At 43.4% G+C, this 20,598-nt stretch overlaps 1 protein-coding gene across 8 annotated transcripts in view; it reads left to right on the forward strand.

The window, feature by feature from the left end:
• MAP7 (microtubule associated protein 7) overlaps positions 1 to 20,598 on the forward strand; it is a 158,895-nt gene that overhangs the window by 21,769 nt on the left and 116,528 nt on the right. For 2 of the 8 annotated variants that reach the window (XM_037045674.1, XM_037045680.1), the window contains exon 1: positions 496 to 801. The exons of 1 other annotated variant lie outside the window; for it this stretch is intronic. In XM_037045674.1, the coding sequence (XP_036901569.1) occupies positions 669 to 801 (133 nt within the window). In that variant the 5' untranslated portion in view covers positions 496 to 668. Of the gene's footprint in view, positions 1 to 53; positions 293 to 494; positions 802 to 20,598 lie in introns of those variants that run through there. 5 more of the 8 variants (XM_037045676.1, XM_037045681.1, XM_037045673.1 and 2 more) reach the window with 4 other exon arrangements.

Genomic DNA, 20,598 nt, shown 5'->3' on the forward strand with positions numbered 1-20,598 from the left:
AGCTGCCCAGCAGATCCGCCTCGCCTCACGCAGTCGCTCCTCTGCTGGTGAGTTCCCCCGAGCAGCATCCAGCAGTCGCTGCTCCTCTTCTCCGCAGAAGCTAGGGGGACATGGAGCCGCTCCCAGCTCTCCTCGATTAGGATATGTCAGGGTTGTCAGGGCAACTGTTAATGGCAGCGGGTCGTATTTTCCCCTCTGTGCTGTGTGCGGAGCGTTTTGCTGTGCGGTAGCAGGAAGGGGACTGGGGAGAAGTGCTGCAGCAGGAGGGAGAAGCTGGGATCCGACTGAACAGGTTAGGCAGTGGACGGAGCCACCTGAACCTGCATGTCCTTAATAAGGCTTTTCTGCGAGGCGGGTGTGTGTGTACGTGTGTGCATGAGAGAGAGAGTGAAAAAGAGAGAGAGCTAGAGCCTGCCCATGTGTCTGTGGAGAGTAAGTGGGAGGGGGCTTCTTGGGGAGGGGGTTGCTGCTAGGTGAGGGGGAACGGCAGGGCCTCAGTTGCCAAGTGGCTGGTAGTATCTGTCAGCTGTCTGCACACTGTTTACCCATAGGGGATCTATTACAAGTGCTCAAATGAACCGGCAGCTTAGAAACTAGCGGCTTCCTGGGAGCTGCAATTACATAAGCATATATATTTAATATAATAATTAAAAACAAGTAGCAGCGGTATGCCTGGATCAGCTACACCTCTCCGACCAGAGAGACTGAAGAAGACCAATGCAAGGCCAATTCCCCTTGGTTTATTCACCATTAATGAGGAAGATGAACAGCAAAAGAATGGAAATTCCAGAAGACCGAAAGGTATGCATTAGCTCTCCCCTCTGGTCAGAGCCAGCCCATTTTCCCACGCCGCTTACAGCACATTTTACAGACTGTGCTCACGGTGCCTGCTGCATGGAGTGCCCTCGACCTCCTGGCACCGTTGGATGGTGGTGTTTACACACTCCGGGGCTGTGTGTGCATGAACTTGGAAGAGGTTTTGCAGATTTGGTAGCTTTCAGGTCCGCTGCGTTTCTGACCTAAGCTACTTTCTTGGCCTAGAGGGCTTTAATCTTCACACGTTCATTTAAACAGTTGTGGTCCTCTGCAGGAGGAGGAGACATGAGCCATCAAGGTTTAGATGAACCTCTCCCCACCTTCTTAGGTACATCAGGTGATTTCTGTTTAATGAGGTGAGTTTCTCCTTGAAAGCAGTGAGTTAAGTAAAGTGGCCAAAGACTGCAGCCTTTTCCTGGGCAGAGGGTCAAGATGTTACTCCGTTTCCACTTGGAGTTTCTGAGAGTGTGGAAAGGAGGAAAACAAACAATGACTATGAATGTAAAGGGCAAAGCTGCGGAACAGGGTGGGGACCACGAGTTTGTATCACTTCTGACGACTCTGCCACTGAACATCACAGAGAGGTTAAATTGTGCTGGGTCCAGAAAGGAGGGGTCTGCTTCTTGGGCTGTTCTTCATAATGATGAGACGGGGCAGCAGCTTGCCTGGCTTCTCCCGTCCTGGGTACTGCATCATCTTCAGCTCCGTCTCACACCCACCCAGGCAGTAATGGTTAGAGACGGCAATATCGTGCATTTTTGAAGAAGGGCTTAAAGGCTTGCATTTTAAGTTTCCCAGTATCCCGATGCTTGCATCCCTCTTCCCAGACTAGATATACGCTGTTCTCTGAAGTTTGTAGGTTATGTTTTGTTGTTTCCATGTGCTGATGACACTGTAGCTCGCATTCAAATTGCTCCGTCACTTAGAACCAGATTTCTCCCTGTGTGGTACTGAGCGGCAGCATGGCGGAGGAGCAAGCAATCATTTAAACGACGATAGAATAGGGGTTTGAACAGAATCCAGTGTCTGAAAGCCAGTGGACCACTGGCTGGCTTTCTTTTCCTGGTTCTTGACAGAAGCTTCGTTTGCTGTTATTAAATATAATTGAAACGTGTGTACTTTAAATCCAAAAGTATATTTTGCATCTTTTTAAAAAAGAACGTATACCGGGGAGTTTTAATATGTAGAACCCTAGCACTGCCGTTGATCTTTGCTTTACTATCAGACGTAGCTTGGGTCTGAGGACCAAATGACCTCAGGATTCTAATGATGCTGTGCAAGGAAGGTGACTTAGCTGACTCTTTCATTTGCGCGCGAATTAAGACAGTTGAACCAGAGGGGGCTCTTGATGCAAATGCACTGCTTTAAATTGTTAGTAGCAAACCATCTGGCCTCTTGGACCAGGAGTGTTCAAGGGCAAGTCTAGTTCTGTTCACCAGTAGAACAATGATGGGAACATCTGTGCAGGCACTCACTGCTCAGTACGGAAACCACCAGCCTCATATGGGAGGGGCACCTGAGATATGGCTACTGCAACTGGAAAAGTGATTTAAAGATTTTAATTAATTTTAGTTTATTTAAACTTAAATAGCCACATGTGGCTCGTGGTTACCTTATTGGACAACACAGTTCTAGCCTGCAGAGCGGTGACCTTCTGAATGTGCCTCCCCTCGGTTATGTCCATCCCTAATTGCTTCCTGGTGCCAGATAGAGTGGAGTCCTGAAATGAATGTGCTTATTAGGAAGGGCTCCACAGAGTGAGTGACCCCTTCCCAGCCAGGGAGTACAGTAACCTGGGTTGAGCCACATTTTCCTTCCCATCCTCCCTCCCTCCCTCCCTCCCTCTCTCTCAGACAATTTCATTTTCTTTCCAACTTAAATGTTATCGCCTGCTCTCAATGTTATTCTTACCAGTCACTAGTTGCTGGTGCCGTCTTTGACAACTTGTCATATACTTCTTTTTTCTAATTTATTATTTCCAAAGCATCATAACAAGATGACATACAGGTTCTCTTTCAGGTGTGACAGCTGAGAAACTTTGTTTTCTTTTCTGCCCACTCTGCCATCTAATCAGCCAAGCACATCCAAATCTGGTTGCTACACTGAGTATGTTTGTTCTGTCGTTACCAGGAATAAAGGTGCTTGCTATGTAAATTCGATAAGGTAAATGCTCAGTCCAGGATTACCTGAGTTAATAACGAGTAGCATCTCTTTAGGAGCTCTCCTGTTGGGTTGCCAGCAGGAGAGCTGTTGAACTCAGTAGGAATGAGTGTGTCAATTGCCATCTGAACTTCCAGTGACAGCTTTGAAATTACCTGGCAGAGTAAGACAGTAGTTTGGTTAGCTGGTAGGTAGATGGATCAATTATTGAAGGAGAGATTTCTCTCCCGTGTAATCAATAGAAGTGTAAATGTTTTATGGGCCTTGCCATTATCGACTGTGACATTTAGATAGAAATTGAGAGTTGGGCTTCTGCCGTTGCTGTTGTGCCTCAGAACCCAAGCCTCAGACAACTGCTGACCTACAGGAATGGCTTAGGAGAGACTGTCTGCAGACTGCAGTGCCTAAATCCCCTCGGATACATTTCCAAACAAACCTGGAGATGTGTATGGAGAATTTTGCTGAATGCAGTGTGGTTATTAAGTAATGATGTTTTCTCCCTAAACCAGCATTTGTTAAATGCTCACTCTGCAGATTACTCCACTGGGACGCTGTGAAAGTGACGCAGCGATCACTGACGTGGCTTCTGCTCTCGGAAGTGCTCCGCTGCCTAGTGGAGGGAGACGAGTCTGTGCAAATAATGCCAGAATATAAGTGAAATCAGGGGCTGGGCTGACAGTGCAATGAAGTTACCTGTGCACATACCTGTGCCCTTCTCTAGACTGTAAGCTTCTTAAGGACCAGGACTGCTCCTCTTTCTAAGTACCTTGCAGAATGCATGGGGCATTATTGAATGTAGGTAAACTTAACACTCAAATACAATTTTCGCAGGCTGTGAAGGTCTTTCTAACACAGGGATTCTAAGAAATGTTGACGGTGTTAGATTTGTCCTTTCAAGGTCACTACTTTGAAAGGGACAGTACTGTTTGGAGGTGTCGGACACGTTAGTCCTATCACTCTCGGCCTCACTGCATTCGTCTGATATTATATCAGGAATCTCCTGTGCTCTGTTGTTTTCCATCATACTGCGCATCATTTTCTTTGGTGGAAAAATGAAGGTACCTCTTTACGAGGTGTTATTAACTACTTTCTGACTATCTAGGATAATGCCTTTTGTCCTTTTGACCAGCTACTTGCCAGTTACATTGTAAAGGGATAAACTTTCTCCTTGAAATCAGGACACATTACTGCTGAGAAAATGGGTTCTCCTTCTCCCCACCCACCCCTCCTTTCGGTTAAAATGTGTGTTTAGGAGCCTGCAGTGGCTTCTCGTCTTTTGGCTTGTCTGCTGTGAAGGTAGAGTTTCTGCCAGTTAAAGTGTCCAAATGAAATTCGATCTACCGTTTACTGCTTATATTCCTATTGGATAGGTGATGGTGCAGCACCTGACATGTCCTCTTTGTAAATCATGAGACTTTTTCTTTTCAAAGGGGATGAACGTTATGTCAAGAAGTGTGAATGACACTCGAGAGTCGTTGCTGCACGTTTCCTTGTTTCTTTTCCTCTCTTGCTCTGTGGGACTTGGACCGTAGTCAGTTCCCAGTGTCCTTATTTGTGCCATTTCAGGATGAGGCAAAAGGTTTTAGCAGCAGGATTTTGCAGCTAATGAGGCAAAAGCATTGTTTAGAAGAACAGTAATATCCAAGATCCCTATTATGAGGAGGAAATCTTAAAGTCAAATTGGTTGGTGCAATCTTGTATTTGCTAAAGAGACCCTTTAGCAAATAAACAAAACATATAATGTTTTATTCATTTATATATGCACTTATATAAAAATAATAAGAACAGGGGACATCAGGAGCACAGATTATAATATCTAATGTATGGCTTGTACTCCGTGGGTTCTCTATAAATATCTACGGTGTGAGTATAACTGTCTCCCAGGCATCTGTGCTGTAGAAGTGTAAGTTACCATAAGTATCACTGTGGACAAGGTGAACATGACTTAACTTTTACATGAATAAATTTTTTTTGTATAGTTGGATACTAAATATCAGGTTGGCCAAAAAGTCCCTTATATTTTTTCTACAAAATAAAAGACACATTTTTTATTTTCACCAATAAACTTTATTGATTTGGATGTTTAGAGTATGTCGGCTATATTCTGCTATTGGCTTCTAGTTGGTAGAGGCCAGGGGTGCAGCTAAACGTCTTCCAATGCATAAGACAGTCCCACAGCAAAGAATTATTTGCCCAAAATGTCAATAGTACCAACAAATTTCACAAACCACTTGTGACACATTCAATCAGTTACAGCACCTTCTATATACACAGTGCAAATCTTTTTTTGAGTTTCAGTTGCATTTTTACTTTCTTCAAATAATAAAGCATAATGTACCTAAAGTGTTGTGTATTTTCTTCCATCTTCAATGGCTGCACAAAAATTCACTAATTTTGATAAGTTTTTTAAGTGCATGCTGATACAATAGCTGTTACAGTACAATCTAACAAAATTGTTTCGAATTTTAAAGACCACTGAGTTAAAGATAACTGAGCACTACTAGAGCCATCGAATGGAAAAAGTTACGGACTTTGTGGCTAACCCGATATAATGGAATTTGCTTACTGTGTACAACTAAAAGACTTATCGTGCTCCTGGTTTAAGAGCTGTAAGGACGGGGCTAACAACATAACTGACCGTTCCAACCACAGGACACAGGCACAAGTGTTTGGTGAGAATCTCCCAGCTGATAGAGCTTAGGCGTTATTTTTGGAAGGTTAAACTGAGTATCCATTTCCACTAACATCAGCATGTGTCCAGGAGCAACTTTAAATTTAATTCATTGATCTCACCTATCTAATCAACAAAAAAAAACAAGTGAGCAAAATAGAACCAGAGACATGGAAATAAAGAACAAACTGACAGTGACCAGAGAGGAGGAGAGAGTGGAGAAACCAGGGTGGGGAGGGAAAGAGTCAAATCAAAAACCACCTATAAAGGACCCATGAACAAGGACAATGGGTTTGGGAGGGCAGATGGGCAGGGAGGAGGATTGAAAATGAAAGGTAGGGGTTGGGTAGGCCAGAGGAGAGTAATGGGGGGGGAAGGGGACAACTGTAATTGAACAATTTTTTTTTAAATGTTAAAAACAAAAAATAAAAACGAAATGTAAAAGTGAAAAAAAGTTAACTCATTGTTACTTAAGATTTCCCAGGTGATTCTACAGGCACCTCGATAATTGTCTTTAGCAGAAACTAATAACTTAATAGCAGCGAAGATAACTTTATTGAGAAAGTCTTTCTTCTTTTTTTTAGGATTTTAATTTATTTTTAGAGAGAGAGGAAGGGAAGGAGAAAGAGGGAAATACTAATGTGTGGTTGCCTCTTGAGCACCCCCTACTGGGAACCTGGTCCACAACCCAGGCATGTGCCCTGAGTGGGAATCAAACTGGTGACCATTTGGTTCACAGCCTGCATTCAATCCACTGAGCTACACCAGCCAGGTTTTGAGAAAGTCCATCTTAATTCTCAGATTTTCTAGGTATTTAAAAAGAACCCAGTCCTGGCCTAGTGACTTAGTTTGTTGGAGCAATGTCCTGTACACCAAAAGGTTGCAGGTTTGATCACTGGGCAGAGTGTGGATAGGAGGCAATGATCGATCAATGTTTCTCTCTCCCATAGATGTTCTCTCCCTCTTTCCCTCCCTCCCTCCCTCCCTCCCTCCCTCCCTCCCTCCCTTTCTCTTCACTCTCAAATCAATAAACATATCTTGGGGTGGAGATTATAAAATATACACATGCGTAGATACATACATAAATTTAAAAAAATAAGTAAATAGAGCCCAGCTTATGTCAAACCCTCTGTGTGTTAGGTTTAAGGTTTTGATTTGCCAACTTCAAAAGGTACCACATGCCCCATTATACCTCATCCCCAGACACAAAAGCCAATATCATAAATGGACATAAACGTCATGTTTGAAATACTTAGCTGAACACCACTGAATATTTTTTGCTGACTACATAATGCAAGTTCTATTTTTAGGCTGTCTTCCCAGCTATGGTTATGTTAGTGAGAGAATTCTAAAAGATTCTGTCTGGATTCCAAAGAATTTACCATGCCAGGTCCAGTGTGGAGTGTGAAATGATAATGGAGCTTAGAAGTAAAAACCAGGGGAAATTATTTGCACACTTTTTTTTAAAGATTTTTTATTTATTTATCTTTAGAGGGGGAGAGAAGGAGAGAAATATTAATGTATGGTTGCTTCTTGTGAGTCCCCTGCTGGGAACTGGCCTGCAACCCAGGCATGTGCCCTGACTGGGAATCGAACTGCGATCGTGTGGTTCACAGGCCTGTGCTCAATCCACTGAACTACACCAGCCAGGGCTATTTGCACACTTTTGATCTTGCTTATATATGGCTTTGGGGGCTAGATTCATCCTTAAATTTAAAGACGCAGGCCTAATAAAGTAGTAGCAACATATGCAGTGGAACGTGTCACGCTAAAGTCACCATTGGGAACAACCATATGGAGACTGCCGCCATACCCGTACTCTCCATAGTATTGCTTTCAAGGTCAGGAATCAAGGGCATTTGTCAAGGGTGACTTGGAGAAGCAGTGAAGTGTTAGAATCTCTGTAGGCCCCTTTAAAACTTTCTTAAACAAGGGGTCACAAACTTTAAGTAAAAATGCAACTTCAAGAGAAGTTTCCTCCTTATAAACAAATGTACCTCTGAGGCCCTTCACTACGGACCAATAGAAATTCAGGACCTGCCGCCATCAGGGATGTCAATTCACATCATGGGAAAAGTTTAACGAGGGTGACTGAGTAGTGAGTGGCCACAGTCCACATTTGCCAGAATTTATTAGAAATTCAGACTGAGGTTGGGGGGAAAGACTGCTTAATGTGGCAGAAACAGCTCTGCCTGTGGAAATCGGTGAGTTACTGTTCTTTAACCTTTCCAACCCCCAGGTTCCCATCTGTAAAATGAGATTAATAAAATCATGCTCACAGGTGGTGGTGAGAATTAGAGATAATATATAAGCACTTAGCACTCTCTGGAAAATAATTGGGGCTCATTAAGTGCTCGTTACAAAAGTGGTCATTTGTAATCAGATCTCCCACATTTTCTGATAACTTCTGCCAACACGTCGATTTCTTTGTTCCAGCCCCTTAGTCAGACTCTTGTCTGTAGAGATAATTTCTCTGGTCTAATCTCCTCCTTTTTACCTTAACTTGCCTGTGAATGAAAATCTCCAGGAAGGCTTCCCCTTGTCCAGGTCTTTTCAGCACCCTCCCCACAAGCGGCATTTGCGCTGGGTCCTTGTCTTGTGTTTAACATGCGGGTCGGGTGTGGCAGATGACAGACAGGTTACTCATGGCGGTGCCTGTAATTTAGTTGTGTGAAGTGAGGGAAATAAATTATACTGCGTCAGATCACCTCACTTGTTGTTTTAAATACAATTAAGGGAGTATACCTTTTGTTCCTTGGGATTAATGGTGACCTGGTCTGACTTAATAGCCTTGATCCTCTGCTGACTTGGAAACCAATCAAAAGGAATTTTTTTCGCTTAAATTTTGTACCTTGTGTCTGTGTCTGTGTTTTCCTTCTTGTGTGTGTATGTGAATTGCTTGATGGAAATGTCCTGGGCTTGTGGGCAGGTTTCAGCAGTGACTCTGGGTATATGAAGGTGGTCACCTTTGGGGCTGCCAGCTTTGTGCAGGTCATTTTCCTTTCTCATGCTATTTTTAGCCCCAAGCCTTCTTGCTCTAAATACAGTTGGTTTCTACCTTTCCCTCTGTTTTGTTTCTGTAGTCGTTTCTCTCCCTGGTCGGTGCACATGGTGGAGGCGCCTTGTTGCATTCGACACACTGCTGAGTGCAGGCACCAGTGGGTCTTTGCACCCCAAGGCAGGGCCCTTCCTTCCGCCTGGGATGTGCTTCAGTTTATTCTCTCTCCGCTTCACTGTGCCTGGTTGGCTTCTACTTGTCCCTCTGTTTAAGTCTCACTTCCTGAAGACTGTCCCAGATCAGGCTAGGTCCCATGTTCTAGGATCTCATAGGATCATGAACTTGTCCATCTTTTACTTCAAACAAACTGTAGATTAAGTGTTTGTTTGTTTCTGTAACATCTCTCTCCCCAACTAGACTAAGCTCTGAGAGGGCAACATGGCTGTTTCATTTGCACTGCGTCCCTAGTCCCCAATATAGGGCCTAGTACAGGGTTGAGGTTCTCTAAAAATTTGTAACGTGACTGATAAGAGATGACACATTGGCACTGCCAGCCCGAGAAAATGAGGGAAGCACAGCCCAACAGGTCTCAGAGCATTTCAGGGTCCAAGACTTTGATCTGAATCTGGGAAGGGCCTGGAGATGCCAGATCAGTCATCGTCCTACCTGGTGATGGGACAAGGACCTTTGTATTAAAGACCTTTGCCCACCAGTCTTCACGCAGAGATGCCAAGTTGTTAGTTTCCTGCTAGGGCATTGTGTCTGCGAGAGCCTGCAGATTCTGCAGTGACTTCCTTGGACCCAATTCCAGGCCAGATGATTCTAGAAGCACTTTCTACCATCTTCCCTTGAACTGTCACGGCTCATTGTGAAATGTTCATTTTGAGCTTGTGGCATATACTCATTATGGCCACATTTGAAGTGGTATAAGCATTTACCTCCCTTTGAACAACTAAAATTCACTATCACAGCTATAAAGCGTAAGTTGCAAGCCAGTGGGAGTTTATATGAGAAACAAATCCTTGTTGACTTAAACTCTCCCCGAGCCCTTTGACGAATGGTGTCTGCCACGCTGTCTGCACCTCCGGATCAGGAAACATCTGGGAGCAAGAACCGGAGCTGCGGTGAACCTGGCAGCCCAGCATGTGCCTGATCTGGCCCCCTCTGGCTCCCCACCCATTCCAGTGCATCGCAGTAAGCCCCCCTCAGAAGTTTCTTTGTATGCCTGTCTTTTATAATACCATCCCTGCATCAGCCTTTTTTTCCAGGCCTGGAAAAACAGGTTCTTTGTTAAGCAGACAGTTCCTGCTGCAGACCTTTCCGTCAGCAGTGTGGGAAGATGCAGAGCAGCACCTGAGACTTTAGGATTCAAAACCTCAGCACTTTCAGTTTTTCCCCTAGGCTTCCTTCTGGAAACACCTTTTCTTCTCGTAAGTTTGTTTCCTCTGATTCTTCTGATGCTGCAGTTGTGAATCCTTTCCCCAGTTCTGACTTGGCGGTGGTCATTATCCTCGAGCGCCCCTCACCCATCTAGTAGTTTAGGGACTACTGAGAAACATGAGCATGCATTATGAATGGAACTCCAGATTGGTCACTTGGACCAAGACTTCTCTGATCCTCAGACAACTTGACAACGTGCTCTCACAATCCAGGTGACTTCAAAATTATCTTCACTCCACTGCCATAAGTTGAAGTGATAGCATTTACCTCAATGCTACATGGCTCCCACTTCAATTCCATTTAGCCAGCCAGCCAGCCAGCATTGTAGGTCTATGCTGGGACTTGTTACCTCTGTACCTAAAGTATCTTGAATTCAGAAACCCCCTTAGGTCCCTACAAACTTCAGATGCAGCAAACACTGATTTTTGTGTCCACCTCGCGTTGACAACGTGCTAGGTGTTTCAGGATATGTGAGCTCATCCTCCAGCCTGCACCATGGCCTCACACCTTCCAAACCCAGCATCTTCTGCATGACCTCTAGGCTGGCCTAGAGGAAGGGGAACCTTTCATGTTCTCACAGTTATTAATACCCTTCCAGCCCACTGGCCCTTTTTCCAAGGCTGGAACTCATGGACGACCATGTCAACAATGCACTTGGAATGGTTCCTGGGCCATCCTTGCAGGCTCTGAGTGTCCCCATGTGGCCTCTTCTTTCTTCTTTAGGGCTGCCAAGCATGACTGTGAGAGTGCTCGGGACTGTCCCACTTTCTTGTCCCCTGCCCCCCGATGAGCCCTTACTGCGGCTGCTGGCTGGTTATCCTGGTCAAATCACATTACAGCTGCATTCACCCCGTGTTCCTTTCACTGTAGCTCAGTCTTAACTTCTAACATTTTCTGCTACTTTGCTATGGATTTTGAGGATGTATTAATTTAGCTTCTAGGTCATAATTTACCCACTTGAATAGAGCGAGAAAAGTAAATAGAAAGGCATATAAGCTGTAATATTCTAAGTAAATCTCAGTGACAGAAAGGAGAAGGATTATGTTTTCATTTGATGTGATTTTGAAGAAGGAAGACGGTAAGATTTTAAATGACTGTTGGACACCAACGTTGAACCAACTAACTCATATGTCAAAGGATAATTAGTTACGTTGACAGCGACGTCGTTTTTGGTGAAGCATTGTAGATGACAAAAGCAAATTGAATGCTCTGGGCCGCCTCTGAGACTGTCTTGATCATTTCTTATGCGTCATTACTGCAATAGATGCTTCATGAGTGAGTTAATATCATTACTGATCTGTGTCTTGTTACTGGAGATAATAAGGTTGAAGAGTGAGGCCATACTACTTTTAGGTAACACAGTAAAAAGCAAAGTTTTAATTCAGGTCTTTAGTGTTTCTTCAATTCCTTTCTTCGCATAATACTGTCATAATCATTGCAGTGGAAGCCTACTCAGTCATCCCCATTGTCCTAGATTTGATTCTTCCAAGATTAAGGACTCTTTAATGACTCTAGGTAATAGGGATTTTTTTTTTTTTTTGCTAAATATGTGGCTATTTCCATTTTCTCCTAGCATATTTTATCGTAAAATTTTACTGTGTCGTTTTAGTGGGGAAAAAATAAGAAAACCATCTTAGGCCCTGGCTCGTGTGGCTCAGTAGAGTGAGCATGGGCCTGTGAACTGTTGCCAGTTCGATTCCCAGTCAGGGCACATGCCTGGGTTGTGGGCCAGGTCCTTGGTAGTGGGTGTGTGAGAGGCAATCACACATTGAATTTCTCTCTCTCTCTTTCTCCTTCCCTTCCCCGTCTCTAAAAATAAATAAATAAAATCTTTTTTAAAAAAAGAAAAAAAACATCTTGGGTTGTGATTGATGGTCCATCCCAGACAGACCTGTAACATTTGGCATCATCTGTTTCCTTCTTCTGGCCCTGACACTTGGAGTTCATTCTTCTAAGATGTTGATTAATGAAGAGCCAACAGCCCTGGGTGAAGCCATAGTAAATATACTGGATCAATATAAGGCTTAGGACAATTCAGAGGGCAGAATGTATTGTTGCCAAAATTCAGAATGCTTGATCCCTGATAAGTTAACAGATTGAGAAAAGTCAATTTCTACTTCCTGATGCTTATGAAGATCTTCTTAGACTCACAGTAAGGCTTTGGGACTTCTTATGATGTGACAGGTCTTTGATAATGTAGTCCCTAGTGAAAACCAAAGTTTCTATGTTGTTATGAATTTCTTTAGTTTATTGATTGATTTGAGACAGAGAGGAGGAAAGAGAGAGAAGCATCGATTTGTTGTTCCACTTATTTATGCATTCATTGGGTGATTCTTGTTTGTGCCATGACCAGGGATTTAAACCCACAACTTGGCGTATTGGGACAATGCTCCAGCCAGCTGAGCTATCCGGCCAAGGTGAAAACCGAGTTTTCTGACTGGTAAAAGGAACAACTCAGGTTTTAATGTCCTGGAAGTATCTCTGAAATTTAGAATTGAGGACTGTATGTCAAAGTAAATGTTGAATTGAGGCCACTGGCATCTGAGCAGTGTCCCCATGGCCTCCTGGAGGCAATTGGGCGGAGGAATTAGTGACTTGGATTCTGGAACCAGTTTCAGCACTTCCTAACTGCAGGCTTCAGGCAAGGCACTGTTTCTGCGTCTGCTTGCTTCATCCGTAGGCCGGGGATAATAGCATCGCCTGTGTCATCAGGTTGTTAAGGATTAGGTGGGGCAGCATGTGAAACGTGCTGGTAACTGTGCCGGGCACTGGCGAGCTGACATGTAAGTGATGGTCATGCTATTCAGAAAATTTTCTTGGTTCGATGGCTGTGTCGTAGTAGTTCTAAAACACCAGCCTGTCTGCCAAGACTTCTAAATTTTAGAAGATTTGAAACCAGTTAAAAGAAAGTTATACCTGTTTTATGAGAATCAGTTAAATAAAGATTATTTTTCTTCTACATTTGACTTTTTATAATTTGACAATAATCTCGGATGCCTACTGATTGTATAGCTATAGCAAATATTTTTATTGAGACTCATTATCCTTGACAACCACTTTCATAATGGCCTTATGAGCCAAATAGCACTTTTATATCAGCCACACAAAAATGAAGGCACTGGAGTCGGTTTGAAATTGCAGTGTATTACTGTGTTCTTAAGGCGGTTTTCGGGAAGGCAGTACTTTGTGGCTTCGTAACCCAGCTCATGTTCACCTTACACATTGTTGGAAGAGTATATCATTTCCTTGGTCTACTGTTTTATCCTTCATTTTGGCCTTTATTATTATTAAATTTATTGGGGTGACATTGGCTAATAAAATTATAAAGGTCTCAAGGGAACAATTCCATGATACATCATCTGTACATTGCATTGTGGGCCCACCACCCAAAGTCAAATTTTCTTCCATCACCATACATTTGACCCCCTTACCCTTCACTAACCCCATCACCCTTACACTAACCACCCTACTGTTGTTGTCCATGGCTGTGAGTTTTTGTTTTCCTTGTTTGTTAATTTGTTGCTTTTTTTATATCCGACATATGACTGAAATCATGAGTCTTGACTTTTTCCCTATTTTGCTCAGTGTGATATTTTCGAGGTTCTTCCATGGTGTTGTGAATATCAGTATTTTGTCTTTTCTGTGGCTGAGGAGTATTCCATTGTGTACACACACACCATGTCTTCTTTGTCCAGTCCTCCATCGCAGGACACTTGGGTTGTTTCCATGTCTTGGCCACCGTAAATAATGCTGCAGGGAACATAGGGGTACATATGTCTTTGTGAATAGACACTTTAAAGTTACTTGAAAAGGGAGTTATAATATTTTGAAAATTACTATTTTAAGTAAAAACATAAAAAGCAGAGAGCTTAAATAATAAAATACCCATATACTGGGTGGGACCCAGACCATTTTTAAAAATATTTAAATACTTTGTATTAAATATATGTAATATTATGGGGAATATAAATAAAGTATTACAGCTGATGTCTTACTTTTCTCTGTCCCCTCCCATGGTCTCGTCTCCTCCTGTCCCTCCTTCCCTTTCCTGCTTCCCAGGGAGACAACTCCCATTCTTCCCACCCATTCCTGTACTTTTGCTACATGTCTAGACCTATAAATAATGTCATTTGTGTGTTTAAATGTATGTAAATTATATTAAGTTAATGAATCAATTCACTGTTTTGTACTTTTCTCCTCACTCACTCGAGTTTCGAAATACCTATCCAAAGTAATCAATATAGTTTATTTGTTTTGACTGATGCCTAGAACTCGGCAATGTGAGTTTACCGCAGTGGAACTCTTTAACCTGACCTGACCTGACCTGACCCCAGTTGTTCTTCGTTCTCCAGGTGAGGGACGGAGGAGTGGATGAGCGTTGCTTAGTTTTGCCTCGCTGCTGATGTAGTCACGCTGCTGCTGCAGTCGCACTGCCGTAGCGATGTCCAGACGTCCCCTCGGACGTGTGTATGTGTTTCTCCATGCATTCCTAGCAGTGTGTGTGCATTTTCACCTGCCAGATTGCTTTCCAAAGGAGTTTGTCATCGTAGTCCCCCTTATGGTATACGAGGGGCCGCATTTCCCCATATCCTCACCTAGACTGGATTTGGAAACACTTGGATATTTTTGCCAGTTATATTGGTATGAAATGGCACTTGGTTTTAATTAGCAAAATTAGACACTTGACTAAAGTAGATTTTTAAACAAAATAATGGGAACACCAGCGTTGTTTAGGTGTTTTTTTCTTTCCCCTTGGAGGAGGGCAAGGAAACCACTTGGCATCGGGAATCTGGTTGCAAGCTCAGGGCTCTTGGCAGGTCTGTCAAGGTTGTGGAGGCAGAAGCAGAGGGTACCACCACCTTGCAGACCGAAGGGGGGGCAGTTGTCACCTCCACTGACGTGGCTCCTGGGCATCTGAGTCCAGTTTCAGGTTCCTCGTTTTGAACGGTGCATCTAATTTCTGGGCCCAAGCCTTTGGGGGTTTCTCTTCTCATTGCTCCTTCCTTTTGGTCATCCAGCATTACTGCTATTGTGTTGCCAGAGTGAAAGCAAAGGATGTAAAAGTTTAGTTGGTCTTCTTGATGAAACACATTATACTCAGGTTTCTTTTAGGGTGGAAACTCTAAGTGGAGGGAAGGAGAGAGGCAGTGTTTGGGGAAGATTTCTGGGGAGAGCAGTATGGAAAGTATTGCTTAAAATTTGACCTGGGGGTAATTATTTGTGGCTTTCCATTATTCATGTAATCCTTGGGCCTGATTAGCGTTTGTAAAGTATAAAGTCTACAAATGCGAAGCATTCACGTGAATAATTAAAAGGTAGGGAGTTAGCTATGCTTGACTGTGGGTTTTCCTTTGTTGGAGGCTTCTGTAGTAAGGAGAGGAAGCTTAGACTTGCAGACTGCCCTCCGGCCTGGGGTTGCAGCGTGCTCTCAGCTCAGCCACAGGTCACGGTGCATTGCGTGGTTGCCTTATTTTCCTGGAAAAAGAAAGTTTCTTTGCTGGGGGGGAAGGATTCTGTTCTTTATCTACATCAGTTATAAGGGTACAGTCTGAATTCCTGGGAGGAGAGCTGTACTTAGCAAAATCATACTCAATTAGGTCTAATTATTATTGTACTTATAATTTAAAGTTATCTTATCCATTGCTCTAACTCACTGATTCAGAACCCAGAGCCCTCACGGGGCATCCCTCCCAAAATTTTGGACATTTCCCCGGGGGGTGTCTGATGTGCTCCCAAACAAGGCCCCCTGCCCCCCCCCCCCCATCCATAAGGCACCTTCCCTGCTGTGCTCTGCCCTGCCCTGCACTGCTTCACCTATACACTGGAGTGCACTGGTTGGAGTGTCATCCCGTACACCAGAAGGTTATGGGTTTGAACCCTGGTCAGGTAAAATACCTAGGTTGTGGTTCTGTACCTATCTGGGCGTTTATGGGAAGCAGCCGATCGATGTTTCTCTCTCACATTGGTGTTCTTCCCCCTACTCTTCCCCTCTGTCTAAAATCAGTAAAAAAATATATCCTTGGGTGAGGATATCAAAAAAATTTTATTTTAAATAAAGTCAGATTTCCCAAACTGGTGTTCCACAGGTCACTCCCGTAGGATGTTACTGGCTATACCAACAAGAGTGATTCTACCCTGGCCGGCATGGTTCAGGTGGTTAGGCATTGTCCTACAAGCAAAAGGTCGCTGGTTCGATTACTGGTCAGGGCACACGCCTGGGTTGGGGCCTGCTCCCTGGTTGGCGCTCATGCGAGAGGCAGCCAGCTGATGTTTCTCTTGCACATTGATGTTTCTCTCCCTCTCTTTCTCCCTCCCTTCCCTTCTCTCTAAATAAATAAATAAAACTTTTTAAAAGAGTGATTCTAATTCAGATCAGTTTGGGAAATATGTTTCTTTACTGGAGGACATATAAGGACATTTAATATGCTGTTATGACTCACCACAAAAACAATTGAGTGAATTTATTTGACCAGGGAATAGGTTCCCATGGGGCGTAAATGTGTCAGCTGCACACAGAGCACCATGTTAGGAGATTCCATAGTGTTTGTGTGTGTTTGCATGTGTGCAAATCACCATTTAGGAACTTCTTTGTGGCCACCACATAGTACCGAAGCTGTGGGTTGGTCAGTTGCAAGTGGATAAGTTAGACTTTTTTCTCGTGGCTTCAGGTAGACTCTCTGACAAGCCCTGATGCATCTGAATTTCTCTGAAAGTCACACTTGGAGCCCTGCTGCATCACAGACTCCTGTAAACCTACCTGGTGCTGGTGGAAAATGCCCCAGAAAAGCGTTTCAGCCTTTTCTGGTTCTTGCTGTGGAAGCTGGAAGCAGATGCTCCCTCGGTGAATGCCAGCCACTGGTCCACGAAACCATGGCAGCCTCGGGCCCTCTGAATTCACCAGAGGGCCTTTCTTTATTCTGCAGCCTGGTGCACAGACTGTGACCCCTCATCATTTGGGTGTTCCAGTGAGTATAAAAGAGAAAACTTGCAGTGGGAACCGAATTGTTTCCACTGGGGCCTTCTCTGAGAGCTGCATCGGAGCCAGTCATGGTGATCTGTTTATTCTCTATCTTCTGGAAGAAAAGTGCCAGGAGAGTTAAGTCATGCTATGATTTGATCATTCTGCAAGTTACTTGTTTGACATGTGTATGATAAAAGACATTCGGACAGAGACTTCAGATAAATAACCAGGGTAAAATAAATAATGCATAAATTGAAAGAGAAAGGAATGGAAAAGAAGGTCTTAAAATGTTTTCATTCCCAGCTTTATCATATTCGGTTAGTAATGGAAACAAGAACCGCCACTAAGAATGAATGGAGCACCCACCACGTGAGACACCCGGAAGGCAACATTCCCATGTGTTCTCTCTCAGTTAATTCTCACAACATTCTCTTGAGGGAGATATGAAGCTCCGTGTTACACTGTGGAATACAGAAGCTCCAGGGCAAAGTTACTAGCCAGAAATAACACAGCCAGTAAGTGCCCAGAATTCAGGAACCTCTGTCAGACTCCAGGCCACCTTTTGTTCTGCTCCCTGAAATAGGGTAAGAACCGGAAGGAAAGCCAGCTGTTCTAACCAGATCTTTCAGAATCTACAGTGAGGAAACAGACTTAGATGGGTCCCTTGCCAAAGCCTCACCATGACAGTCACTGCTCTCTTCCTTCTGGCACTCCATTAGTGTGGCTTAAAATAAACGAAATATCAGACACGGTAAGCTCTTTCAACATGCAAAAGAATAAGAAAAAAAACTGTATCACTTCGGCCTTGGAAATAATATTCTCTTCTTTTTCTTTACTCAATATAAAAGTAGCATGTGATCATTTTCAGCAGATTTGTAAAATATGAAATTTATATAAAAAAGAGACTAAAAAATCACAATAGTTATATCATCCTGAGAGAAATTATTGTTGACATTTGCATGTATGAAGTCTGTCCAGAAGAAGTCCAGCCATTGTTAACATAACAAGAACAGTTTGTGCCACACCAATGTAAAGTAGCAGCCGGAGAGTGGACTGCAATGCGCGTGTGTGAACAATGACGACCTCACTGTACTAGTCAGTGGGGGCAATAGATGCTGTTGAGTGAGCACGTGTACTGTGTGGCTGTTGCATTCAAAATGACTGAATGAGTAGAGCAACAAGTCTGCATCAAATTTTGCATTAAACTTGAACATTCCTCCGTGGAAACTATTTGGATGATTTAGAAGACTGCAGCTATGGGCAACTGGTGATTGGAAGCTTCATCATGACAGTGCACTGGCTCGTGCAGAGTTTTTTAGCGAAACATCAAATCACCCAGGTGATTCAGCCCCCGTAGCAGCCCAGATTTGGTGCCCTGAGATATCTGGCTTTTCCTAAAACGAAAATCACCTTTGAAAAGGAAGAGATTTCAGACCATTGATGAGATTCAGGAAAATACGACACAGCAGCTGACAGCGATTGGGAGAACTGTGTGAGGTCTCAAGGTGCCTCCTTTGGAGGGACCTGAGCCATCATTGTCTTGTGTACAGTGTTCCTTGTATCTTCTATCTCCTTCAATAAATGTCTCTATTTTTCATATTACATGGTTGGATGCCTTATAGACAGACCTCATATTTTCATGCAGCCTTTTTTCTGTGCATCTTCCCAATGATTTGGAAAGATACTCCACTTTAAAATCTATTCATGGTTAAGGTACCTGAGATTTTCCTCCAGTTCATCTTAAGCTTATGTTACCTGAGTGCCAAAAAGTGTTTTGGTTGTGGACTATGTGAAAATGCTCTTCTCCTCTCCTTAAAACAGAAATGTAGAAAAATGTTTAGAGTTGGAGAATGCGATTGCTTGTAAATCACAGCAGATTTTGGAATGCCTACCTTTTGAGAATCTGGCTCCTCAGAAGTTTGCTTCTCGCCATGCAGATTTCTGGGTGCCAGCTGGGGACGCGTAGTAGTGCGGCCACGTGGACGGCACTTGGCTACGTTAGCGCCCCTGTTCTCGCAGGGTGATAGTATCTCCAACATTGATATGAAACCCCGAAAGAATTTGGTTTATTTAGAGTTAGTTCTAAAGTGACCCAAGATTAGTGGAAGACCTTTTACTAAACTTGAGGCAACTCTAGGCAACACATGACAGACCCTCCTTCCACGTACAAATGCACCTAAGTCTTAGGATTAACTGGAAAACAAGTCGAGTATTAACAGTGTGTTCCATAAAGAAGGAATTGTGGGGGGGGATTTCATTTGAAGAAACAGTTTGGAGATTATATGCAACAGTTTTTCCAGCCTGGGATGCCAGTGAAACCTGTGGAATTTGGAACCTGTACTAGAATAATTGCTTAATAATTGCCAGCATTTATTGAGTGCTTGCTATGTGCCAGGTGCTTTATGGATAATTTTATTTTAATCTTTGCAGTAATACTATGATGGCTAGACATAACTATTAAAATCATCTTTACAAATGACTAAATTGAGACTCAGAGAGGTAAAGTAACTTGCTCAGGATCACACAGCTAGGAAGTGCTAGAATCTGAATTAGAATCCACATCTGTGACTCTAGAGAGTCCACACTCTTAAATATATTACTCTTGATATTCTGCAGCATTGTCCTATTTTGTAGGTGGCAGGGTTTGTTTCCTCTTCCCTTTGATCACTTCTGTTATGTTTCTTTTACATGCATCTCATGCTCTTCTTCCCCCGAAGTTCTAGGCACGATCCCGGTCATAGTTCTTTGGGTGAGACACTGGTTTACGTAGTCAGTGCAGTAAGTCCTCGCTTAACGTCATCGATAGCTTTTTGGAAACCGTGAGTTTAAGTGAAATGGTGTATAATGAAACCAATTTACCATAGGCCAATTGTGATAAACAGGAGTCAACTTCCTACGGCATATTTCCAGTCACAAAAAATGTCACTTCAAAATAAAGACCTAAAATACTTCTAATATTAAACACTGAAATAAGTGTAAGCCATACATAAATTTAAGGAAGACTAATAAAAACAAATAAGATAATTCATTTTTAGCCTGCTTATTATAAGTTCAGTAAGACTCTCAAAAGGTTGTCTGGGTATTTCTGAGCCTCTGGGAGGTCTGTGACGTTTACACCAGCCCAGAGGGTTACTTTCCACACCTGAAGCCTCTGGTACCTCCTAGTGTACCGTCACTGCACAGTCTAGCTGGCATTTCATGTCCAAGGGATAGGGCTATAGGACTGAGAACACTAGGCCAGGCCTGAAGGAAATACAGCTTCTCGCATAACATGGTGTGCAAATTCTGTTACATACCACTGGGTCAGTCAACCTTTGCTGTGCAACATACCTCCAAATTTATGGCTCACAGCAGCAGCAGTTTACTATCTCTGATTATAGGGAGCCGTTCTGCGTGGCATGGGAGTGTAGCTCAGCCCGCACTCGGAAAGGCCAGTGGAGAGAGAGTGGCACACAGGACCCATGTCCACGAATAGGTTCTCCCGTGAGGAATCAGTCTTGCATTGTACCTAGGCTGCTATGAAACTTGCTTTTACTAAAACTCCCTCACACT

Source organism: Sturnira hondurensis, unplaced genomic scaffold (assembly GCF_014824575.4).
Source record: "Sturnira hondurensis isolate 20B ecotype Veracruz unplaced genomic scaffold, ASM1482457v3 Scaffold0004474, whole genome shotgun sequence".
Classification (NCBI taxonomy): Eukaryota; Metazoa; Chordata; class Mammalia; order Chiroptera; family Phyllostomidae; genus Sturnira; species Sturnira hondurensis.